The 27235-nt window shown below is 42.7% G+C and overlaps 1 protein-coding gene across 3 annotated transcripts in view; it reads left to right on the top strand.

The window, feature by feature from the left end:
* The window catches only part of ascc3 (activating signal cointegrator 1 complex subunit 3), a 277397-nt gene that overhangs the window by 162111 nt on the left and 88051 nt on the right, over window positions 1-27235 (top strand). For all 3 annotated transcript variants that reach the window (XM_061715394.1, XM_061715404.1, XM_061715413.1), the window contains exons 15-18: window positions 17455-17646; window positions 20176-20400; window positions 25476-25595; window positions 26066-26230. In XM_061715394.1, the coding sequence (XP_061571378.1) occupies window positions 17455-17646; window positions 20176-20400; window positions 25476-25595; window positions 26066-26230 (702 nt within the window). The remainder of the gene's footprint in view (window positions 1-17454; window positions 17647-20175; window positions 20401-25475; window positions 25596-26065; window positions 26231-27235) is intronic.

Here is a 27235-nt window from a genome sequence, read left to right as displayed (position 1 = left end):
CCTTCCTTCTTTCCTTCCTTCTTTCCTTCCTTCTTTCCTCCCTTCTTCCCTTTCTTCCTTCTTTCCTCCCTTCCTTCCTTCCTTCCTTCCTTCCTTCTTTTTCCCTTCCTTCCTTCTTTCCTCCCTTCTTTCCTTCCTTCTTTCCTCCCTTCTTCCCTTTCTTCCTTCTTTCCTCCCTTCCTTCCTTCCTTCCTTCCTTCCTTCTTTTTCCCTTCCTTCCTTCTTTCCTCCCTTCTTTCCTTCCTTCTTTCCTCCCTTCTTCCCTTTCTTCCTTCTTTCCTCCCTTCCTTCCTTCCTTCCTTCCTTCCTTCTTTTTCCCTTCCTTCCTTCTTTCCTCCCTTCTTTCCTTCCTTCTTTCCTCCCTTCTTCCCTTTCTTCCTTCTTTCCTCCCTTCCTTCCTTCCTTCCTTCCTTCCTTCTTTTTCCCTTCCTTCCTTCTTTCCTCCCTTCTTTCCTTCCTTCTTTCCTCCCTTCTTCCCTTTCTTCCTTCTTTCCTCCCTTCCTTCCTTCTTTCCTCCCTTCTTTCCTTCCTTCTTTCCTCCCTTCTTCCCTTTCTTCCTTCTTTCCTCCCTTCCTTCCTTCCTTCCTTCCTTCCTTCCTTCCTTCCTGCCTTCCTTCCTTCCTTCCTTCCTTCCTTCCTTCCTTCTTTTTCCCTTCCTTCCTTCTTTCCTCCCTTCTTTCCTTCCTTCTTTCCTCCCTTCTTCCCTTTCTTCCTTCTTTCCTCCCTTCCTTCCTTCCTTCATTCCTTCCTTCTTTTCTCCCTTCCTTCCTTCTTTTCTTTCTTCTTGCCTTCCTTCTTTTGTTTCTTCCATCCTTCCTTCTTTCTTTCCTTCTTCCCTTCCTCCTCCCTTGACCTGAAGCCAGCCCAAGGGTTAAGGGTGTGGTTGCTTTCTGGGTAAGATGTGTGTTACCTTTATGGGGCTCCAGCCGGACATTCCTATCCAGGTGGCACCTATTGAAAAAAGGTCCTGTGAATTTCCCCCTCCCTGGATTTGGGGAGGAGTTTGAGTTGAGGTGTCGTAAACCAGGCTCCATCACTACAAGTTTCTCCCCGTAAGACTGGAGGCCACAGGGATCGCATCCGCAGTAAGATTTCTGAGGCGCCCAGTCCTCGAAGAATAAATTCAGGTTTTCCTGACTAAAGCAAAGTTATCCAGGCCTTAATGTCTTGAGGACATCATAATCTCGCTAACTGATAAATTTAGTGGAGCTTCATGGATAGGCAGAGCGTGATGTCATCTGCAAATCAGTGGAAACTGCCGCCACGCTCCATCATAGCATTCCTTAAATGAAATGTGTGTGATGATTGTTTGATTTGGGCCCCACTTTGTCACCTTGTGCAGAATCACCTAACGGGGCAGCTGAAGGGCTGGCCCTCATCACCCCACCAGCCCTAACACATCAGCCCAGTTGGCTCCTCTGCATTGTTGGGACAGGGAGATGGAGCTCACCACAGAGCCTGGCTTATCAGGTGGCAGTCTGCATTGACGTCACTTTCCCACTACACCACGCCCCCTTACTCGCACCGAGTGGCACCATTGACTACGTTTCCATGCATCAATAACCCTTTTAAAACCCGAATATTGGCAATAACCCGAATTTGCACGGCCATGTAAACACCAATAAACCCTTTGAATAACCAGAATTTGCTCATATTCTGGTTTTTAAAAACCCCAATATGATCCCTGGGTTACTCCTTGTAAAACCTGAATATTGGGTCATGTAAACACCAAACGGAATATCCCCATCAAACGGAACAGGAATGTGTTTTCTGCACATGCTCTGTTCACAAGGAATCCTGGTCTTTTGAGTCCAGGAAGTTCTTATAAACACGGAGAAACCAAGACCAGGAGGAGACTAATCACTTCATAAATGTAATGAAGGATATGAACATTTCTGCATTTGTAGACGGTAGAAAGTACCGGGATAGAAGATTTACAAGAAGGTGAGCGAAGCAGCATTTGTTTTGAATTTGGATACATGAAGAAGAAGCGGAAATGACGGAAGGAATTGCGTCATGATGTTCTCCACGCGTCGCTGGTTTGATCCAGATATCCTAATGATTAATTACTATGTAAACGGAATATTCCCAATGTCTCAGTAACCGGAATATTAGCAATAACCCCAATTTTGACTGCATGTAAACGAGTCAATGGCTGCAACTAGTGGAGAAGACGGGATACCAGCTGATTATCATCTTAAATTAGCGTCAGTTGGACTTGACAGTCACACTTACAGTTACCAAGAACCAGTGGTCCATGGACATTAATATTTGGTACAGTTACCAAGAACCAGTAGTCCATGGACTAGTGATGCACCGATTGTTCGGTAACCGAAGTAGTTTGGCCGAAAATGGCAAAAAAACACTTTCGGTGTTCGGTGGAATAAGTGGGAAAAAAACCCAACAATTATTAACGGCGTTGTAGTATAAGGAAATAGACTGGCTGCTCCGTAACTGTTGCGCACCACATAAATCGTTGGCCAACCAAAAACTAACCACATAACGCTCCCGTAATGGTTGCGCACCACATAAATTGTTGGCCAACCAAAAACTAACCACATAAGAATTTTACCTAACATTCACCAGCAGGTGGAACCAAAACAACATAAATCAATCTATTACAGGTGCATTTAGATGACGAAATCAAACAGAGAAGAGCGTGGAGTGAAGAAGTGCGGTGCAAACATGTCAGCAGTGTGGAAGTATTTTAGAGTGGCAAAGAATAATAAAAGAATGGCTGTTTGCAATGAATGTTCTGCTCGAATATCTAGAGGGGGCACATCTGCAAAGTCTTTCAGCTACAAGTTTGATTTATCATTTGAAATGATAAAAAACCCTGAGCACTTTAATGCATTTTTATTGTTTTAAGGCCTATGTTACAATGTTCGTTCAGTTAAGCCTAACGTAAGCTCAAAGATGGCCAAAAAATGTATTTTGCTAATTTATTCATTTTAAGTTATTGTTCTTTGCTGGTATAATGAATGCTGGAATATTTAAGAAATGCTGGGAAATTAAAAAATGTTCAGTTTGTTTTTTTCAACAAATGTTTTCTACATTGTAATTTTGTAAAAGATTTTTTTCTTTCAAAAGCATGCCTAAATCAAATTTATTTGATTTATGCAATGGTGAAAATATACCATGTTCGGTATTGTTCGGTATTCGGCCAAGTGTTTATTATTTTCGGTTTCGGTTTCGGCCACAAATTTTCATTTCGGTGCATCACTACCATGGACATTAATATTTGGTACAGTTACAAAGAACCAGTGGTCCATGGACATTAATATTTGGTACAGTTACCAAGAACCAGTGGTCCATGGACATTAATATTTGGTACAGTTACCAAGAACCAGTGGTCCATGACATTAATATTTGGTACAGTTACCAAGAACCAGTGGTCCATGGACATTAATATTTGGTACAGTTACCAAGAACCAGTGGTCCATGGACATTAATATTTGGTACAGTTACCAAGAACCAGTGGTCCATGGACATTAATATTTGGTACAGTTACCAAGAACCAGTGGTCCATGGACATTAATATTTGGTACAGTTACCAAGAACCAGTGGTCCATGACATTAATATTTGGTACAGTTACCAAGAACCAGTGGTCCATGGACATTAATATTTGGTACAGTTACCAAGAACCAGTGGTCCATGACATTAATATTTGGTACAGTTACCAAGAACCAGTGGTCCATGGACATTAATATTTGGCCACGAATCCAGTTTCCTGATATTTATATGAACTTAATTTCTACGCCGGGGAAATACACGAAGCAAAGCTTGAAGGCTTACAAACACACCGAACTTTAGGATTTGACCGTTTAACGTTAGCTACCCAAAAATCCAACATTACCTGATACAAAATGGGAACCTCAAATCCACGTTTGGGTGCCTGGAATCCAGTTGTTTCTGCGAATTGCAGTGAGACATTAGAGTGGCTGAATCTCGGGCCGACAGGGCTTCCGTGTCCGAACAGAGGAGGTAATCGTCTATGTACGAGTGAATCCTCAGCCCTCAGAAGATTCAGAGCGGCCTCCACGCACTTGGTGAAACCCTCGGAGCTAGCGACAGCCCGAATGGAAGTGTCATGTACTCGTAGACCGTGCCCTGATGGGCAACCCTGAAAAATTTCCTGTGCGCAGGGAGCACATGGACGTGGAAACACGCATCCTTCAGGTCGATTGAAATAAACCAATGGCCTGAACGTATGGCTCGAGACAACACTGTGAGAGTGAGCATCCTGAACTTGTATTTTCTTAAAGAACTGTTCAGAACAAGCAGATCCAGGATGGGCCTCAGCCCCCCTCCCCTCTTCGGGATCGTGAAATACCGGGAGTAGAAACCCTGTTCAATTCAATTCAAGGCAGGCCAGAAAATGAATGGCAGTGGGACAGATGACGCCCGTGAGGCTTTCAGTGTGAATCCAGGGTAACTCTGCAGCTGCATCTTCTGGATCTGATTCCCCGCTGCCGCGACTGGGATGGAGGACGTGACGTCACCCAGCAGCACTAAACCAGAGGAAACTACTGAAAACATGGACATTAAACCAGAGGAAACTACTGAAAACATGGACATTAAACCAGAGAAACTACTGAAAACATGGACATTAAACCAGAGGAAACTACTGAAAACATGGACATTAAACCAGAGGAAACTACTGAAGACATGGACATTAAACCAGAGAAACTACTGAAAACATGGACATTAAACCAGAGAAACTACTGAAAACATGGACATTAAACCAGAGAAACTACTGAAAACATGGACATTAAACCAGAGAAACTACTGAAAACATGGACATTAAACCAGAGAAACTACTGAAAACATGGACATTAAACCAGAGAAACTACTGAAAACATGGACATTAAACCAGAGAAACTACTGAAAACATGGACATTAAGGATCTTTGCTAGAACATTTCGTCTTGTTTGTGTCAACGAAAATGAAGACACATTTTAGCAGAGTTTTTATTTTGTAATCTACATTTTAGTCTCATTTTTATTCCTCTATGATATTGCATTATATATTAATTGTCGTTATCGTCACATGACCAGCATTTTTTCGTTGCATCTCGTCTCGTTTTCTTCAGGTGATAAAGGTTTGTTGACGACGATATTTAGTTGACAAAAGCAACTTTACTCAGACATAAGTAAACATGAGCATTAAGCCAGATTTGAGGCCGTATCTGTTGGTGATTATCAGTGTGATGAGCCGGCCAGGGTGGCCGTTTGTAGGACACCGCCGTCTGAAGCTCTCGCCCAAGAGTATTCATAGGCCTCTTGACTTTCATTTACTCCGACTCTGACAATCCAGCCTTCCCTCCTCTCTTCCCCTCACCTTCGCCTCCTCTCAACCCCCGCCCTCTGTTTTCTTCTTTTGATTATTATCATTTTAAGTATCCAGTTCTCCAACTGGAGAACAGAAGGGAAGCAGGTTTTCAGTGGAGGATAAGAGACACCTAGTGGTCCTTTCAGTTCATTACACAAACGACTCTCCAGATCTGAGCACGTTTGTAGAGGACTGTCCATCAAGTTTGAATGTTTCATGAAGAAAACATTCGGTTATGTGGAAGGATGTAGAGAGAGACAACAATCTGCGTTTCTCTGTCTTTTAGAAGAGCAGCTTTCATATCATTTAGTTTGACGTGATGCACCGGTGCAGACACCGATGCTTCCGAGTGTGGAGCCTCCCGGGACTCAACAGCCACGCCAGACAAGGCTCATTAATGTCTCGCTTTCCTTTCATTTGCTGCTATTTTTACAGATTTAGTCCGCCGCCTGTCTTTCATTGTTTCAGATCTGTGACAGTCTGTCGTCTTGCTGAAGCTGCTCCCCAGTGAGCTGATCACCAACGCTGAGCCACAGCTCACAGGCTGGGGGAGGAGCAGCAAATACAGCCAGCACCAAAACACCTACATAACCCTGGTGCTGTCTCCGGGTCAAGGAGGGAGGAGGGAGGAAGGGAGGAAGGGAGGAAGGAAGGAAGGAAGGAAGGAAGGAAGGAAGGAAGGAAGGAAGGAAGGAAGGAAGGAAGGAAGGGAGGAATGAAGGAAGGGAGGAAGGAAGGAAGGGGAAAAAAGGAAGGAAGGAAGGGAGGAAGGGAGAAAAGAAGGAAGGAAGGGAGGAAAGAAGGAAGGAAGGAAGGAAGGAAGGAAGGAAGGAAGGAAGGAAGGAAGGAAGGAAGGAAGGAAGGAAGGAAGGAAGGAAGGAAGGAAGGAAGGAAGGAAGGAAGGAAGGAAGGAAGGAAGGAAGGAAGGAAGGAAGGGGAAAAAAGGAAGGGAGGAAGGGAGGAAGGGAGAAAAGAAGGAAGGAAGGGGGAAAAAAGGAAGGAAGGGAGGAAAGAAGGAAGGAACGGAGAAAAGAAGGAAGGAAGGGGAAAAAAGGAAGGAAGGAAGGGAGAAAAGAAGGAAGGAAGGGGGAAAGAAGGAAGGAAGGGAGAAAAGAAGGGAGGGAGGAAGGAAGGAAAGAAGAATGAAGGAAGGAAAGGAGAAAACAAGGAAAGAATGTACGAGGGGATAAAGAAGGAAGGAATGGAAGAAAGAAAGAAGGAAGGTAGGGAGAAAAAAGGAAGGGAGAAGGAAGGAGAGAGCAGGAGGAAAGAAGGAGAATTAGGTCATTTTGACCCAAAGACAGTACAAGGGTTAAAAAGAAATGGAGGGTAAAATGGTGGGACAGTGTGAAGAGAACCGTGTGAGTGTCTGGTACTGGTACTGGTCCTGGTACTGGTCCTGGTACTGGTACTGGTCCGTGTGAGTGTCAGGTACTGGTCCTGGTCCTGGTACTGGTCCTGGTACTGGTACTGGTACTGGTCCTGGTACTGGTCCTGGTACTGGTACTGGTGCTGGTACTGGTGCTGGTCCTGGTACTGGTGCTGGTACTGGTACTGGTACTGGTACTGGTCCGTGTGAGTGTCAGGTACTGGTCCTGGTACTGGTACTGGTCCTGGTACTGGTACTGGTACTGGTCCTGGTACTGGTACTGGTACTGGTCCGTGTGAGTGTCAGGTACTGGTCCTGGTACTGGTACTGGTACTGGTCCTGGTACTGGTACTGGTACTGGTCCTGGTACTGGTACTGGTCCTGGTACTGGTACTGGTACTGGTCCGTGTGAGTGTCAGGTACTGGTCCTGGTACTGGTACTGGTCCTGGTACTGGTACTGGTACTGGTACTGGTACTGGTCCTGGTACTGGTACTGGTACTGGTCCGTGTGAGTGTCAGGTACTGGTACTGGTACTGGTACTGGTCTTGGTACTGGTACTGGTACTGGTACTGGTCCTGGTACTGGTACTGGTCCGTGTGAGTGTCAGGTCCTGGTACTGGTACTGGTACTGGTACTGGTACTGGTACTGGTCCTGGTACTGGTCCGTGTGAGTGTCAGGTCCTGGTACTGGTACTGGTACTGGTCCTGGTACTGGTACTGGTACTGGTCCTGGTACTGGTACTGGTACTGGTACTGGTACTGGTACTGGTACTGGTACTGGTCCGTGTGAGTGTCAGGTACTGGTACTGGTACTGGTCCTGGTCCTGGTACTGGTACTGGTCCGTGTGAGTGTCAGGTACTGGTCCTGGTACTGGTACTGGTCCTGGTACTGGTACTGGTACTGGTCCTGGTACTGGTACTGGTCCTGGTACTGGTACTGGTACTGGTCCGTGTGAGTGTCAGGTACTGGTCCTGGTACTGGTCCTGGTACTGGTACTGGTACTGGTACTGGTACTGGTCCGTGTGAGTGTCAGGTACTGGTACTGGTACTGGTACTGGTCTTGGTACTGGTACTGGTACTGGTACTGGTCCTGGTACTGGTACTGGTCCGTGTGAGTGTCAGGTCCTGGTACTGGTACTGGTACTGGTACTGGTACTGGTACTGGTCCTGGTACTGGTCCGTGTGAGTGTCAGGTCCTGGTACTGGTACTGGTGCTGGTACTGGTACTGGTACTGGTCTTGGTACTGGTACTGGTACTGGTACTGGTACTGGTCCTGGTACTGGTACTGGTCCGTGTGAGTGTCAGGTACTGGTACTGGTCCTGGTACTGGTACTGGTCCGTGTGAGTGTCAGGTACTGGTACTGGTACTGGTACTGGTCTTGGTACTGGTACTGGTACTGGTGCTGGTACTGGTCCTGGTACTGGTACTGGTCCTGGTACTGGTACTGGTACTGGTCCTGGTACTGGTACTGGTCCTGGTACTGGTACTGGTCCTGGTACTGGTACTGGTCCGTGTGAGTGTCAGGTACTGGTCCTGGTACTGGTCCTGGTACTGGTACTGGTACTGGTACTGGTACTGGTCCGTGTGAGTGTCAGGTACTGGTACTGGTACTGGTACTGGTCTTGGTACTGGTACTGGTACTGGTACTGGTACTGGTCCTGGTACTGGTACTGGTCCGTGTGAGTGTCAGGTACTGGTACTGGTACTGGTACTGGTCTTGGTACTGGTACTGGTACTGGTACTGGTACTGGTCCTGGTACTGGTACTGGTCCGTGTGAGTGTCAGGTACTGGTACTGGTCCTGGTACTGGTACTGGTCCGTGTGAGTGTCAGGTACTGGTACTGGTACTGGTACTGGTCTTGGTACTGGTACTGGTACTGGTACTGGTACTGGTCCTGGTACTGGTACTGGTCCGTGTGAGTGTCAGGTACTGGTACTGGTACTGGTACTGGTCTTGGTACTGGTACTGGTACTGGTACTGGTACTGGTCCTGGTACTGGTACTGGTCCGTGTGAGTGTCAGGTACTGGTACTGGTCCTGGTACTGGTACTGGTCCGTGTGAGTGTCAGGTACTGGTACTGGTACTGGTACTGGTCTTGGTACTGGTCCTGGTACTGGTACTGGTCCGTGTGAGTGTCAGGTACTGGTACTGGTCCTGGTACTGGTCCGTGTGAGTGTCAGGTACTGGTACTGGTCCTGGTACTGGTACTGGTCCGTGTGAGTGTCAGGTACTGGTACTGGTACTGGTCCTGGTACTGGTACTGGTACTGGTACTGGTACTGGTACTGGTCCGTGCCATGTGACTGGGCTGCAGTGTGGGTCCCCCGGAGAGCCGTCTGTTACCACGGAGCTGCAGAGCTGCTTCCTCATCAGCATTAAAACCACATTACTGAAACCAAGGCTGCTATCACTGGGCTGTCTTTGTAAACTCTAAAGAGCTAATAAAACATAAGCAGAAGCACATACCGGTGCCCCTCGGTCCTCCAGCCCTGGTTTCTGCTGGACACGGCCCTGTATTATCCTCTCTCACAGCCGTCCGCGCGTCCTTGTTGCAGTTTGAATGTCCTCTGGAAGGATTTTGAGTAGAACTATGCAGCATTTGAGGAAAGTTAAACACATTTAGAATCAAATAAAAAGGGTTTCTTTGACTATTGCTTTCTTTCCTCAAACAAGTAAGAAATCTCTGTTGGATTTAGATTTTCTCATCTAGATTTATTAAAGTTGGACTATTGCCATCTCTATATTTAATCAATTTTGCTTCTGGCACAGCTGAATTTTGCATTTATGTTAAGACGGAAGCGATGGAAACGGTTTGCTTGCATTTCTTGTGGACACAGGAACAAACGCTGGCAACGGCAACACAAGCAGAATGCGCCACAGCAGGTGTCTGCACCAGACGCTGCACGCAAATGCTCTAAACCATTTCATGACAGCAAGAAACAATCTTACAGGAGAAATGACTGCAATTCCACATCAGAGCTGGAGGAGATTGTGGTGAGTGAAACTGGGTGAAGTTCTTTCTTTCTTTCTTTCTTTCTTTCTTTCTTTCTATCTATCTATCTATCTATCTATCTATCTATCCATCTATCCATCTATCCATCCATCTATCCATCCATCCATCCATCCATCCATCCATCCATCCATCCATCCATCCATCCATCCATCCATCCATCCATCCATCCATCCATCCATCCATCCATCCATCCATCCATCCATCCATCCATCCATCCATCAACAAAATGAGGGCCTTTTTTCCCCCTAAACGTGCCCCAAAAGTCACCAAATTTTGCAAGCCAGGCCTGGCGAAAAATGTGATGGCAGAAAAAACTTTGTGCCTCAAACCCACGATACGGTTTGACGTACATGCACGAAAATCGGTACACACCTGTATCATGTCACAACTTAAAGAAAAGTCTCCTGGCGCCATGGCCGAAACCAAACAGGAAGTCGGCCATTTTGAATTAATCGTGTAATTTTGGTGCAATTTATGCCATTCCTTCGGCCGCTTCTTCGCCCAAACCGGAATGTGCACCCAGGTGTGTTATACATCCAAATGTGCGTCACACCCTTCATCTGGTTGGTCCATATTTGATAGTTCCTACTTTCTGCCAGAACTTTTGAATGGTTTGACATAAAGACATGTGGGTGGTGTCATCTGACTCGGTATTGAGTACTTGACCTTCGTTGGCCTTAATTAGCCCCACCCCTTCTTCTGATTGGTCGATATCTGATAGTTCCTATTTTCTGCCATAACCTTTGAATGGTTTGATACAGAGAGTCGTGGGTGGTTTCATCCGCTAAATGTCCAGGCCTGAAGAATCTACATCAAGACATACAAGCTTCCACTGCAGCCTGAACGTGCACAAGGGTGCGAGGGCCCGTGCGAGGGCCCGAACCCCCCACACACACTCTTGCTGTTTAACCAACACGTCCTTGTGCATGGACAGCAGTATTTATAAAACAGAACTGCAGGTTTTTTCATGTATTTATTTCTATTTCTCAGTAGAAAAACTTCCTGCAAATCACTTTAACTCTGCCACATTCGGAGTCCATGAGGAATCCATGAGGAATACCCAATTAAATAGTCAAAACTTGATGATGCAGAGAGACAGTGATCTCCTGTGTGTTTGGTAAACTCCCTGCGACGGAGGTGAAGCAGAATGGCACATTCGGAGAAATGGGTAGATTAGAATTAAAAAGTGGAGTAGGTGTGAGTGTTTGCTTATGGGTCATGTGTGTTGTTTTTTTAGAAAGATCTTTTAACATTACTTGTGTATATTTCTCCAGGGATCTATGTGATCAGTTGAATCGTTAGAAATGAAACCAACAACAACACAAAAGCACCCCCCCGCTCCGGTTCCATGTAGGCATATTTAGAGATCTGGGAGACAGTTTGAGCATCCGTGATAATTAACTCTGGCCCTGGTGTTAGCTGGCGTTCCACACGGCCGTCACGGCCGTCCTAGACGGTGATTGGTCCTGGCAGCTGGCTGTCTCTGGGCCGGGCCGGATCTGCAGCGGGAGCCGCAGCAAAGCTGCAGAAAGCTGCAGCAACTAATGGGACCTGATCAGGAGCTTAGGTCACTGCCATCTCAAATACAGCCATGGCACGGCAGACATCAGCACTACCTCACCTCAGATTAGAGGCTGGGAGCGTGCTTGTAATACACTCTGACACCTCAAAGTGAAGCCTCCGTTGGAGCATTTCAATTACCTCCCTCCCCAGCTCACGTGTGTCTCAGCAGGAGTGTGTGCATCCTACACCACTGGAGTCCCACCGGGCCGGGCTTTGTCCTCGTTTCTAGCCACGTGAGTTCAAACAGCTTCGCAGGAATACTTTTTCTGTTGCATCACTTTTGTCCGATGATTATATTAAAGAAAGCAGCACAAACTCCAAACTGCAAGAGGACCAGCAGAATAATAGCATGAAGTGTCCCATTTTTCCCCAGTCTCTCTGTTTCTGGCGATTATGCTCGATAAAAGAGGGGGATATCAGGCACAACCGATATGTGAATCACACTACCTATCCCTGGATGAGGCGTTGGCATAAACTTCACGTCGCCCCCCCCCGTTCAACTGTCAGTTCATCTGATATCGCCCCCTAGTCACTAAGGGCCAATCCCAATACACCCCCTACTTTCTACCATTGGCCCTCAACCACTACCACTACCCCTAAAAAAGAAGCCACAGATTTTAGGCCACTTGTAATCTTCCCAGGGGCCTGTCCCAATACACCTACTACCCCTACTTTTCAGCACCACCCCTAAATTTTGCGTGCTACGTCACTGCGTGGTTTACGTTCGGGTACGTAAGCGACTGCGTAGTTACGTTTGCACATACGTCACACCATATCAGGAAGCCTAGAGATAAAAGCTGTTTTAATTTCAGCTGTAGTGCTGTTAATATGCCACTTTATTAAGTTTTAATATTTTTTCAGGCGTAAAAGTAACCGTTAAGATCCCCAACCTGGGCTCAGTTTATCCAAATAACGCCTGTTAAGAAATTTGCTCCGATGTTTTGGGGGATGAGAAGAGCCTGCCGGCTCGAAGCAGTAGCAGCCGGAGTACAGACGTGATCGCCGGGTCAACCTGCGCCATCGTCCCGAAACCTGCAGCTCTGTGGAGAATTACCGCTGGCTGGAATAAATCATTTAGGAAAATAAATGTTGGTTTAATAGATGAAATCTAACAGTTGTAGCTACGTCTGTTAAGAAATTTTCTCCAAAAATTTCGGGATGAGAACTGCCTGCCGGCTTTATGGTTCCGCGTTAAATCGACGCAGAGCATACGGCGTAGGGTACGGCGTAGGGTACGGCGTAGGGTACGGCGTAGGTTACGGCGTAGGTTACGGCGTAGGGTATGGCGTAGGGTACGGTGTAGGGTACGGCGTACGGCGCATAATCTACGCCATAAGCTCTGCGTTAGTGTAACCCGGAACCATAAATCAGCCTTTATTCTGGCGAGTTTTGAAAAAGACTTCGCAACAACGGGCAAACGAGTGATTATGTACTTTCACTGAGTGAATATTATGAAAGTAAAATATATATTTCTCGCTAGACATGTAATCAAAACGCATTTTTATGCAGAAACTAACTCAAAATATTGATTTTATTCACTAAAAAATAAGAAATGTCCGCCATGTTTGTTTTTTTTATTCAGTCCGCAAATGACGACGAAAAGCATTCTGGGAAATTTTTCTGGCCCTCGATCAGCTAGTGTGTATCTGACACCACTACCCTCACGGGAACGCGCAAAATTTAGGGGTAGGGCTGAAAAGTAGGGGAAGTGGGGGGATTGGGACAGGGCCTAATACCCCCTTTCCACCAAACCGGCGCCAGGGCTGGTTTTGGGCCAGTTCTGGTGCTGGTTCACAACTTGTTCAACTTGCGAACCAGCCGAGAACCGGTTTGCTTTTCCATACCTGGAGGTAATATCAGATACGTCGCTGCAAACATCAGTTACGCCGCTGTGTTTGCATTGGCGCAAAAGTTGACGCAACAACAACGTATTTGATCTAATACATACTTGGTCCGTGTAGCCCCTCCGTGTATCATGTCGCTAAAAGAAAGGTTGTCTCCTCCTCGGACCACTGCTGTTTCGCTGCATTCATATTAATTTGTTGCTTATTTGAAAATGTCTCCGTCTCCCAGTCTTGCTATTGCCGTTGGTCTGAGCAACTCCGCCCCCTCTGCTTACATAAGCAGTTCTTTCCTCTAGCCCAGCAAAGAGTTGGTGCTACCTTAGAACTGTTTTTCTGGCCCGGCGCCAGTTCTTTGTCAGTGGAAACAGAAAGCCCGGTTCCAAACTCAGCACTGGCCCAGAACCGGCCCTGGAACCGGTGTGGAGGAAAATGGGTGTGAGGAGCCTGGACCTCAGAGCTGGGTCTAGTCAGTGCAACAACACAGAACGCTATGGGCCGTGTTGTAAATCACACATCACACCGTTCCATGAGGAGAGTTTCACCTCATCAAAGATGTCACATGAATAATCACACCGTCTTTAACATTTGAGAACTTGGTTCCAACAGTGGATTCCTCCTTGGTCGTCCACCTTGGTTCCAACAGTGGATTCCTCCTTGGTCGTCCACTTTGGTTCCAACAGTGGATTCCTCCTCCGTCGTCCACTTTGGTTCCAACAGTGGATTCCTCCTCCATCGTCCACTTTGGTTCCAACAGTGGATTCCTCCTCCGTCGTCCACTTTGGTTCCAACAGTATATTCCTCCTCCGTCGTCCACTTTGGTTTAAACAGTGGTAGATGGAGTGATCTGACACTGGTGGACCTTGACCTTGGAGTTCAGCTAGACTCTCTGAAAGTGGTTCTGGACTCTTGAGTTTCCGTTAGTATCATCCATCTCTTCAGTTTGTCATCAGTTGTCCTTTTGTGTCCATGTCCAGGGAACTTGTCTTCCATCCTGTGTAGTCTAAACTTCCGAATGAAATGTCCAACTGCAGTCCAAGGAGCATCCGGCAGCTTGGAGGTGGTCTTCTAGTCTCCAACTTTACCCCCCTGATGGTCTAGCATGTTCTTCCTGAGCTTTTCAGACACCTCTCCACTCTCCTTTCTCTGGTCCATGTCCAGCGTGGTGGACACAGTGACACCAAACAGAAGTTACCATTAACCCTTTCAACAGTCACACTGACTGAAGACTGGAGACCAAAGACACCTGAGATGTTCTTTATGCGTCACCACGGTCACGTTGTTTCATATCTTTGCTAGAAACCAACTATTCTGTCAAGGCCACTTTCTTTGTTTCTTTTTCAATGATTCTATTTTATCAAACTTCAAAAGCAATATCAGATTTTTTTATTATTATTTATTACTACGTGTATTGGTTTCAAGTTATTTCTAGAAACACTGCGTCCTTTCATCCTTTAGTGGAAGGTAACCAACAAAATTGTCCACGTGTCGAGTGTTATGCTCAGTAAGTTCTGTAATTACAGTTGCGACCGGTTTGTTTCCATGGAAACGGTACAATCTGACACAAGAATCTTGTGTAGTTGAAAATACTTGTGACTAGGGATGGGAATTGATACGATTTTTACGATTCCAATTCCATTTTCGATTCTACTTAACGATTCGGTTCTTTATTGATTCCCTTATCGGTTCTCATTTGGGGAAGAAAAGGACAACAATGAGGCAAATGGTGCTAATCTGATAGGCAGTGTTCGTTAGTTAAATAGTTACCAGCAGTATTATTATCCAAGGACATGCTAACGTTGCTGCTGGGTTGAGAATTACTGACATTGCACTAATGTTTTTGCATGTTGGTAGTATTTCCCCCCTTAGATGAAATATTCACTTGGCAAGTATTGCAAGTTGTCTTGTTGTCGTCTTTTTTACTGAAATGTTACCGGACTGTCGAGCGTTTGATCACTTGGGCGCCATGTTTACTATTGACTGCTGACTTATGCAACGTACGTGACGATGTCGTTCGTTCCCACTGAAATCTAAAAGGGAATCGTTTGAAAAATGTCCTAAACGATTCCAAGGAATTGAAACACTGGGAACCGGTTCTGAACAAGAACCAATTCTCGATTCCCATCCCTACTTGTGACTAAGGTTTAATATTAATTATGTGTGTTTTGTTTTGTTAATCAAATGCATGCGTCGCTGACACTTGCTGAGCTGTCTGTCTAGCTGCAGCGCTTCACAACTTCTGGTCTCCGCCGAATTTGAAGTCATTGAGTTCTTCAAAAAATATCCAGACATTCATTGCAACCCAAACATTGGCTTTGTGTTGGTGAAGCACACAGCTGGCGGCAGTAATAGGCTGTCTGTTTGGGATTCAGAGATGCGCTGGGCCCTGACCTCCATTTAGATGTCCAGAGAGAGATAAAGCCCCATGATGAAGCCTCCCCTCAAGCCTGGCCAGGTCACGGACCTGCTGCCAGTCAAACACACCTCAGTCTCCTTCACTGTCTGGGTGGGGGTTTAGCTGCAAACCGCAGGTCTACATTTTACTTCCTGTTAACTGATTATTTCCTATAACCTCAGATATAGCTGATAAATGCTTCTACTTGCTAATTTTCTTGTACACTAAGACCAAGAGAGCGAACCATATAACTACAGGTCTTAGATCTCCACACTGACTTCCTGTCTGTCCCAGAACAGATGTTAAATCCTGCTATTAGTTTATAAATCTCTGAATGGTCTCAGACCAAAATACATCTCTGATCTCGTGGCCCATGATGAACCAACCAGAACCCTCAGGTCGTCAGGGAGTTAGAACCCAGGCGAGGCAGCGTTCAGCTTTTATGCTCCTCACCTGTGGAACAAACTCCCAGAATGCACGCTAGACGCCAAAAAGCGCAACCCCCCTTCATCTGATTGGTCCATATTTGATAGTTCCTACTTTCTCCGATAACTTTTGAATGGTTTGAAAAAAAGACTCGTGGGTGGTGTCAATCAGACTCGGTTTTGAGTCCTTCACCTTAATTGGTGCAAATTAACCCCGCCCCTTCATCTGATTGGTCGATATCTGATAGTCCCTATTTTCTGCTGTAACTTTTGAATGGTTTGATATAGAGAGTCGTGGGTGGTGTCATCTCAACTGTCAACTCAGGCCTGAAGAATCTACATGCAAGTCATACAAGCTTCCACTGCAGCCTGAATGTGCATAAGGGTGCGAGGGCCTGTCCATCGCTGCTTGCATCTTTAATTATTACTATTATTATTATTTTATCCGAAAACAATTGCGTTTTTGGGCCGCATAACTCGAAAAGTTGTGAAACTTGGCACGCACATCCCATGTGGCAAAAAATGACGTATTCTAATAGTGTCAAAAAGGGGCATGGCCTGATGGCTCAACAGCGCCCCCTAGAAAATGTTGTGCCTCAAGCCCCACAACACGGTTTGACGTTCATGCACGAAAATCGGTACACACCTGTATCATGTCGCAACTTAAAGAAAAAGTCGTTGGCGCCATGGTCGAAACCGAACAGGAAGTCGGCCATCGTGTAATTTTGGCGCAATTCATGCCATTTTCACGTGTCGTACTTTAACAAACTTCTCCTAGCAGGATCGTCCGTTCGACATATAAAACGCTCAGGAGGCACAAGATGTTAACAATGAAAAGTTATCAAAATCGTGAGTTTTCGTGAAATGGCGTGGCCGTGGCGCTGCGTCAAACTTCAACGTTAAACAGGAAGTAATACTAGTAGCTGATTGGTCGATATTTGATAGATCCTATTTTCTGCCATAACTTTTGAATGGTTTGACATAAAGACTTGTGGGTGGTGTCATCGGACATGGTTTTGAGTCATTGACCATAATTGGTGCAAATTTTCCCCACCCCTTCTTCTGATTGGTCAATATTTGATTGTCCCTATTTTCTGCTATAACTTTTGAATGGTTTGACATAGAGAGTTGTGGGTGGTGGCATCTGACTCTGTTTTGAGTACTTGACCTTCATTGGCCTGAATTAGCCCCGCCCGTTCTGGTCAATATTTGATAGTCACTGTTTTCTGCCATAACTTTTGATTGGTTTGATATAGAGAGTCATGGGTGGTGTCATCAGACTTAGTTTTGAGTGCTTGACCTTTATTGGTGAAAACTGCACACCCGTGGGCCCGTTCATCGCTGCTTGCAGCTTTAATTATTTATTATTATCATTATATATTAATATTTTTTTTTTTTAAACTTTAAATCATGCTTTTTATGTATGTTTTAATGTCTTTGTAAAGCACAAACCTTGCTTTACCTTGCACTGATTTTTCTTCTAAGCCCCCCCTCCGTCCTTCTTTTTCCAGATCCAACGGTCCAGAAACAAGCAGATGAGGGAGATTTTCCCTGAGGGCTTTGGGATCCACCACGCCGGGATGCTGCGGTCGGACCGCAGCCTCATGGAGAGCATGTTCTCCAAAGGCCATGTAAAAGTGCTGGTCTGCACTGCCACCTTGGCCTGGGGGGTGAACCTGCCAGCACACGCAGTCATCATCAAGGTCTGCCATGCTCGCTTTGTGTTTGCATCTCTTTCCTGCTTTTTATTAATGCTTGTATAAACAGAGGGTCTGCATTGACATCACTTTCCCACTGGACCACTCACACTGAGTGGCAAAAACAGCTGCAACTAGTGGAGAAGATGGGATAACAGCTGATTATTGGCTTAAATTAAAGGCAATCGGACTTGACAGTGACCCGTACAGTTACCCCAAGAACCAGTGGTCCATGGACATTAATATTTGGTACAGTTACCAAGAACCAGTGGTCCATGGACATTAATATTTGGTACAGTTACCCCAAGAACCAGTGGTCCATGGACGTTAATATTTGGTACAGTTACCAAGAACCAGTGGTCCATGGACATTAATATTTGGTACAGTTACCAAGAACCAGTGGTCCATGGACATTAATATTTGGTACAGTTACCCCAAGAACCAGTGGTCCATGGACATTAATTAATATTTGGTACAGTTACCAAGAACCAGTGGTCCATGGACATTAATATTTGGTACAGTTACCAAGAACCAGTGGTCAAACCATTCAAAAGTTATGGCAGAAAAAAGGAACAACCAATCAGAAGATGGGGCGGGGCTAATTTTCACCAATTATGGTAAAGGACTCAATACCGAGTTCCATGACACCACCCACGACTCTTTATGTCAAACCATTCAAAAGTTATGGCAGAGAATAGTATTCTAGGGGGCGCTGTTGAGCCGTTAGGCCACGCCCATTAATGCAAACCATGAAATATCAAATGTATCGCCAGGCCTGGCTTGCATGCAAAATTTGGTGACTATCAAATATGGACCAATCAGATGAAGGGGGGGCGCGCCTTTTGGCGTCTAGCGTCGCCACGGTAACACTTTTGAAAGAGAAAAGTAATGCGCGTAGTCGCAGGATGGAGACGCACATTTTGATGTATAACACACCTGGGTGCACATTACGGTTCGGGCCGTATTAATTGCCGAAGGAATGGCATAAATTGCGCCAAATTTACACAATTAATTCAAAATGGCCGACTTCCTGTTCGGTTTCGGCCATGGCGCCAAGAGACTTTTCTTTAAGTTGCGACATGATACAGGTGTGTACCGATTTTCGTGCATGTACGTCAAACCGTGTTATGGGGCTTGAGGCACAAAGTTTTCCGGGGGGCGCTGTTGAGCCATTTTGCCACACCCATTAATACAAACCATGAAATATCAAATGTATCGCCAGGCCTGCAAAATTTGGTGACTTTTTGGGCACGTTTAGGGGGGCAAAAAAGCCTTCCTTTTGTCAGGAAAATAATAATAATAAAAATTCCTGCAAATACAATAGGGCCTTCGCACTGCAAGTGCTCGGGCCCTAAAAATAAAAATTCCTCCAAATACAATAGGGCCTTCGCACTGAAGGTGCTCGGGCCCTAATAATTCCTGCAAATACAATAGGGCCTTCGCACTGCAAGTGCTCGGGCCTTAATTATGTAGGCATCTTCTGCATCCTCGACTGACAAAATTGCCAAACATAACGGCTTCCACGCTTTGTACGCGTACATCGAATATCCAGCAAAGAATGTCCCGTCAGAGCAGGAGGGCTCCCTTACCCCCTGTCTTCTTGTTGCAAAAATGTGGTCAATTGTGCTGAGAGACCAGTTAATCAATTCCATGGTTGTAGGGTTTCTGAGGAGTGAAAAGAAGGAAACTCTGAAGATGAGACAGGACAAAAGCAGTAGCAGGGCAGATAGATAAGGGAGAGGAGCAGAGAAGCGTCCGCCTTCGCTGAGAGCCGGAAGAAGAAGGCGGCAGCAAATAACTCTGAATTCTTGCTAAATCTATGAGTACAGTCGATTGTACAACAGCTCTTTCCCATTTTAGATGTTTTCCAGTTGCTCAAACTGAAAGTTTACGCTGACACTCAGTCTTTCTGACACACAGTCTTTCTGACACTCAGTCTTTCTGAAACTCAGTCTTTCTGACACTAAGTCTTTCTGAAACTCAGTCTTTCTGCCACTAAGTCTTTCTGACACTAAGTCTTTCTGAAACTCAGTCTTTCTGACACTCAGTCTTTCTGACACTCAGTCTTTCTGAAACTCAGTCTTTCTGACACTAAGTCTTTCTGACACTCAGTCTTTCTGAAACTCAGTCTTTCTGACACTAAGTCTTTCTGAAACTCAGTCTTTCTGCCACTCAGTCTTTCTGAAACTCAGTCTTTCTGAAACTCAGTCTTTCTGTCACTCAGTGGGCGTAACCTGCTGTGAAGTCTCATCTGTAACGTCATGCGTATTCCCTCTATACGGCAGATATGGATTTTGTAATTGCAGCTTTGTTTAGCAATGGAAAGCACTGAGCCCTAACATGGCAATATTTATACACAGTAAATATTAAAAGGTGAACGATTGTACTAGTTACAAGTTTGTGAGATAGATTTAAGTTTAGTTTGTGCTAATGATGGAACGTTAGTTTCTCACTGCTCCATTTTCAGCAGTGAATAAGTGTGTGTGATGTTTGTGACCTCAGCCGTCTCTTCTAACCTCCTCATTGCTGTAACAGGGAACTCAGATCTACGACGCCAAGCGTGGTGCTTTTGTAGACCTGGGCATCCTGGACGTCATGCAGATCTTTGGCCGAGCGGGTCGGCCTCAGTTTGACAAGTACGGCGAGGGCACTATCATCACCACCCACGAGAAGCTGAGTCATTACTTGACGCTGCTGACGCAGCAGAACCCCATCGAGAGCCAGTTCCTGAGCAGCCTGGCCGACAACCTCAACGCAGAGGTGGGGACCAAACTGTCTTCATACTTCAATCTCTGCCATTGTTTCTGTCTCTCTGCAGTGAAAAAAAAAGAAAAAAAGTGAGAGGTTTTGCTCCAGAAGAAATATTCTTTATAGAGTTGTTTTTTTTTTTAGAGTTTATTTACAAATAATTAAAAAACACAAATACAGATAATAGTCAATCAATTGAGGTTTGTAAAATGGGACTCCCCAGAAGCTACTGTAGCTTATGAATAGGGGCCCAGTCACACAGCAAAACAACTATAAATGACACATATAATACATATACATATAATAACCTTATAACCTAAAAAAGAAAAAACACACAATAAAACCCTTATACCTCCTCAGATTTCCTAGATACAAAGATATTCTTATAAAAATAATACATCAGGTATTGGTACATAAACAATTTAAAAAGAGACATAATTTAATAACAATTTTTGTTTTAGTCTCTTTTTAAAAATTGAGAGAGATGCAGTCTCTTTTATAGCAACTATCAATCTCATTCCAAATGTTTGTCCCTTTCATTTAGTCCTTCTGTTATAGATGCCCATCAGTGATTCCTGCTTCTCTCAAATTATTTTACTGCTCAATGTGATAATATTTTTTAATGGATTGCGCTGAATGTTAGATAAAAATCCGAACCAAGCTTTTATGTTGAAAGTTAAAACTGATTCAATGAAACACTTGTAAAATACTGTCAGGACTGATTGGTGGACTTGAAGTTTACAAAGTTTTCAAAGAAAAAAGAGGCGTTTGCTGGCACTTTGAGGAAATGGATTGAGTAGTTTCATGTTTGTCAGCCGTGTTGGTGTGTTTGGTGAAGACTGAGCCGTGCGTGGCTGCACCTTCATCACGTGTCCAGGAGATGGCAGCGTAGGCCAGGGACAGCAGCCGGGGGTTGGAGTAAATGTATTAATGGATAGATGTACTTTATTAACCCCGAAGGAAATGAATAATGGATAGCCCCTTGAGATGAATCATCTCGTTTTCGAGGGGGTCCAACAAAAAACATACAACACAATACAAAACAGTTACATACAACATACATAATACATAATACATAGTACATAATACATAGTACATAATACATAATACATAGTACATAGTACATAGTACATAATACATAGTACATAGTACATAGTACATAATACATAATACATAGTACATAATACATAATACATAATACATAATACATAGTACATAATACATAGTACATAGTACATAATACATAATACATAATACATAGTACATAATACATAGTACATAATACATAGTACATAATACATAATACATAATACATAGTACATAATACATAGTACATAATACATAATACATAATACATAGTACATAATACATAGTACATAGTACATAATACATAATACATAATACATAGTACATAATACATAGTACATAATACATAATACATAGTACATAATACATAGTACATAATACATAGTACATAATACATAATACATAATACATAGTACATAATACATAATACATAGTACATAATACATAGTACATAATACATAATACATAGTACATAATACATAGTACATAATACATAGTACATAATACATAATACATAATACATAGTACATAGTACATAATACATAGTACATAATACATAGTACATAATACATAATACATAATACATAGTACATAATACATAGTACATAATACATAGTACATAATACATAATACATAATACATAGTACATAATACATAATACATAATACATAATACATAATACATAGTACATAATACATAATACATAATACATAATACATAATACATAGTACATAATACATAATACATAGTACATAATACATAATACATAGTACATAATACATAATACATAATACATAATACATAGTACATAATACATAGTACATAATACATAATACATAGTACATAATACATAATACATAGTACATAATACATAATACATAGTACATAATACATAATACATAATACATAATACATAGTACATAATACATAGTACATAATACATAATACATAATACATAGTACATAATACATAATACATAGTACATAATACATAGTACATAATACATAATACATAATACATAGTACATAATACATAATACATAGTACATAATACATAATACATAATACATAATACATAATACATAGTACATAATACATAGTACATAGTACATAGTACATAATACATAATACATAATACATAGTACATAATACATAGTACATAGTACATAGTACATAATACATAATACATAATACATAATACATAATACATAGTACATAATACATAATACATAGTACATAATACATAATACATAGTACATAATACATAGTACATAGTACATAATACATAATACATAATACATAATACATAGTACATAATACATAGTACATAGTACATAGTACATAATACATAATACATAATACATAATACATAGTACATAATACATAGTACATAGTACATAGTACATAATACATAGTACATAGTACATAGTACATAATACATAATACATAGTACATAATACATAATACATAGTACATAATACATAGTACATAATACATAATACATAGTACATAATACATAATACATAGTACATAATACATAATACATAGTACATAATACATAATACATAGTACATAATACATAGTACATAGTACATAATACATAATACATAATACATAATACATAGTACATAATACATAGTACATAGTACATAGTACATAGTACATAATACATAATACATAATACATAATACATAGTACATAATACATAATACATAATACATAATACATAGTACATAATACATAGTACATAATACATAGTACATAGTACATAATACATAATACATAGTACATAATACATAATACATAGTACATAGTACATAATACATAGTACATAATACATAGTACATAGTACATAGTACATAGTACATAATACATAATACATAATACATAGTACATAGTACATAATACATAATACATAATACATAGTACATAGTACATAATACATAATACATAATACATAATACATAATACATAGTACATAGTACATAGTACATAATACATAATACATAATACATAGTACATAGTACATAATACATAATACATAAGGCTCTCACACACAAGACCTACACACCTGAAGAACACAAGTAAACCCTGCATATAATGCAGTTATAGCAACAAGAACAACAATATTAATATTAATAATAGTCATTATCATCATCATTATTATACAATATATGAAGAAATAGATACATTGTATATAAAATAAATACAAATAAAATGAGAAGGCAACACCACTAGAGGCAACTACATGGTTTATTGAGGTTGGAATATAGTGAGTTTTTAAAGAGGTGTAATGAATTAGGTTTTCTTATATTAATGGTTAAGTTGTTCCAGTCTGATGGGGCTTTAAACTTAAAAGCACGTCTGTCAATTTCTTTAAATGTCAAAGGAACGAAAAAGAAGGGTTTCTGAGTGTTTCTGAGAGAATATGAGGATGTATATGGAATCAGATATTGTTTTAAGTAAGAAGGATAACTAAAGTGGATACATTTGAATATGAGTTGGAGCCAGTGGTGTCGTCTTCTTGAGCTGATTAAACCAGTTTAATGATTGATACATGGAGCAGTGGTGAGTTCAGTTTAATGATGGATACATGGAGCAGTGGTGAGTTCAGTTTAATGATCGATACATTAGTGGTGAGTTCAGTTTAATGATTGATACATTAGTGGTGAGTTCAGTTTAATGATTGATACATGGAGCAGTGGTGAGTTCAGTTTAATGATTGATACATGGAGCAGTGGTGAGTTCAGTTTAATGATTGATACATGGAGCAGTGGTGAGTTCAGTTTAATGATTGATACATTAGTGGTGAGTTCAGTTTAATGATTGATACATTAGTGGTGAGTTCAGTTTAATGATTGATACATGGAGCAGTGGTGAGTTCAGTTTAATGATTGATACATTAGTGGTGAGTTCAGTTTAATGATTGATACATGGAGCAGTGGTGAGTTCAGTTTAATGATTGATACATTAGTGGTGAGTTCAGTTTAATGATTGATACATTAGTGGTGAGTTCAGTTTAATGATTGATACATTAGTGGTGAGTTCAGTTTAATGATTGATACATGGAGCAGTGGTGAGTTCAGTGAAACCAGTTTAATGATCGATACATTAGTGGTGAGTTCAGTTTAATGATTGATACATTAGTGGTGAGTTCAGTTTAAACCAGTTTAATGATTGATACATGGAGCAGTGGTGAGTTCAGTTTAATGATCAATACATGGAGCAGTGGTGAGTTCAGTTTAATGATTGATACATGGAGCAGTGGTGAGTTCAGTGAAACCAGTTTAATGATCGATACATTAGTGGTGAGTTCAGTTTAATGATTGATACATGGAGCAGTGGTGAGTTCAGTTTAATGACTGATACATTAGTGGTGAGTTCAGTTTAATGATGGATACATGGAGCAGTGGTGAGTTCAGTGAAACCAGTTTAATGATTGATACATGGAGCAGTGGTGAGTTCAGTTTAATGATCGATACATTAGTGGTGAGTTCAGTTTAAACCAGTTTAATGACTGATACATGGAGCAGTGGTGAGTTCAGTTTAATGATTGATACATGGAGCAGTGGTGAGTTCAGTTTAATGATCGATACATTAGTGGTGAGTTCAGTTTAAACCAGTTTAATGACTGATACATGGAGCAGTGGTGAGTTCAGTTTAATGATTGATACATGGAGCAGTGTTGAGTTTAATGATCGATACATGGAGCAGTGGTGAGTTCAGTTTAATGATTGATACATGGAGCAGTGGTGAGTTCAGTTTAATGACTGATACATGGAGCAGTGGTGAGTTCAGTTTAATGACTGATACATGGAGCAGTGGTGAGTTCAGTTTAATGACTGATACATGGAGCCGTGGTGAGTTCAGTTTAATGATTGATACATGGAGCCGTGGTGAGGTCGGTACGGGCACGTTAAGACAAATCTACAGAGACTGTTGTAACTGACATTGAGAGGTTGAAGGTGTGATTCCTCTCCTTCTCTCCTCTCCGGGCTGCAGGTGGCTCTGGGAACGGTCACCAATGTGGAGGAGGCGGTGAAGTGGCTCAGTTACACGTACCTGTACGTCCGCATGAGGGCCAACCCGCTGGTGTACGGCATCAACTACCAGGCCTTCCAGGTACGTGCACCACATCAACTACCAGGCCTTCCAGGTACGTGCACCACATGAACTACCAGGCCTTCCAGGTACGTGCATCACGGCAGGCCAACATCACAGCAGGAGCACCGGGCCTTTCCTTTGGTGTTTATTTGTAGGAATTATGCTGTACTTAGCATGACGACGGTAAGAATCCATCTGAGAGCAGCTTAGATTCTGAGGTTCAGCGTGAATCCAGCACTACAGGACACGGATAAACAGCATCGTTTATGATCTCACACCGTACAACTCGTCCAAACTGTTGAAGGCAGTTAGACCCTTGTAAGGTTAAAAAGACAGATGTGAATAAATGCTGCAATACTTTTAGCTCATTCATGTTTGACATTTTAAAACCAGAACCAAGTATGGCGGGAAGAAGAAATGTTGGTGAAATGTTCTTGTTCTGCGTGAACTCTCCGTGACGGTGATGGAACGGTGTGGAACTGTTCCAGATGGATCCAACGTTGGCGCTGTACAGGAAGGAGCTGGTGCTGGAGTCGGGCAGGAAGCTGGACAAGGCCAGGATGATCCGCTTCGAGGAGAGAACCGGATACTTCGCCTCCACGGACCTGGGCCGGACCGCCAGCCACTTCTACATCAAATACAACACCATCGAGGTAAGAGGCCGCCAGACTCCCAGCAGGACACTGAGCACACAAACAGAGACGTAGTCCCCCTGCAGAGACATGGTCTCCCTGCAGAGATTTGATCTGCACACACTGGCAGTTCTAAGGTTGTTCTGAAACAGGGGCCATTAGGGGGCCAAATGTAACCGTCAGGGGCCAACAGATTTACCACCACTTTCATCCAGAAATAGCTGCTTGACTGAACATCAATTGGCGACGATGCAATAAACACATTATCCAGCAGGTGGCGGTAAAACACGGTGATTGAGTGAATAAACAGGAAACATCAAGATGACTGGCCCTGCCAAAGGCTGTGACTCCAGTGTTTTATATCTATGGCTGGAGTGTCAACTATTAGGGGTGTAACAATATATTGTGCCACGAAATTTCATGATACAAAAAACGTCACAATACGTGTCGTGGAGGTGACAAAGTGTATCTGATATTGGATTGTTAATATTAATCTATTGTGTTGACTAGTAACGACCGCGCCTCGACCCGCGGACCAAAATCTTCCTCCGCTCAGAAGAAACTAGTCCCATTTTGTTCCCGATCACGGGACTCTTGCAGGATTTTGAGCTCTGACCTTTTACTTATGCAAGGCTGGTGTAGAGTTAAGCCTTACCTTATTAAATTAAACCTTTTTGGGGTCGTGAGTAGGATAAACACGGGGACAACTTCTGCTGAGTTCCAGTGTACTTTAATGTCCCTCAACAGTGTAGGATTTTAGAACATCAACACAGCACCTAGTGCCGTACTGTGGCGTATCACTCCGCCCAATCTAAAACAGACTAATCACTACAGATAAACTGACTAGTGTCATTATAGTCCCTGATTTACATCAGAATATAAAGAATATATTTATAAAATAATCAACCCTGAATTACCAAAATAACCTTCTTAACAAAAATAAATCTCCTCTTACACTTATAAGGTGAGCATGAATCAATCTTTTTTATGATGTAAAATTGTATGTATTTACTTACTTTTATTTAT

The sequence above is a fragment of the Cololabis saira genome, chromosome 3 (assembly GCF_033807715.1).
Source record: "Cololabis saira isolate AMF1-May2022 chromosome 3, fColSai1.1, whole genome shotgun sequence".
In the NCBI taxonomy this organism is placed as follows: Eukaryota; Metazoa; Chordata; class Actinopteri; order Beloniformes; family Belonidae; genus Cololabis; species Cololabis saira.
Note: the sequence above shows the minus strand (reverse complement) of the source record. Positions and strands in the feature narration are given on the sequence as shown.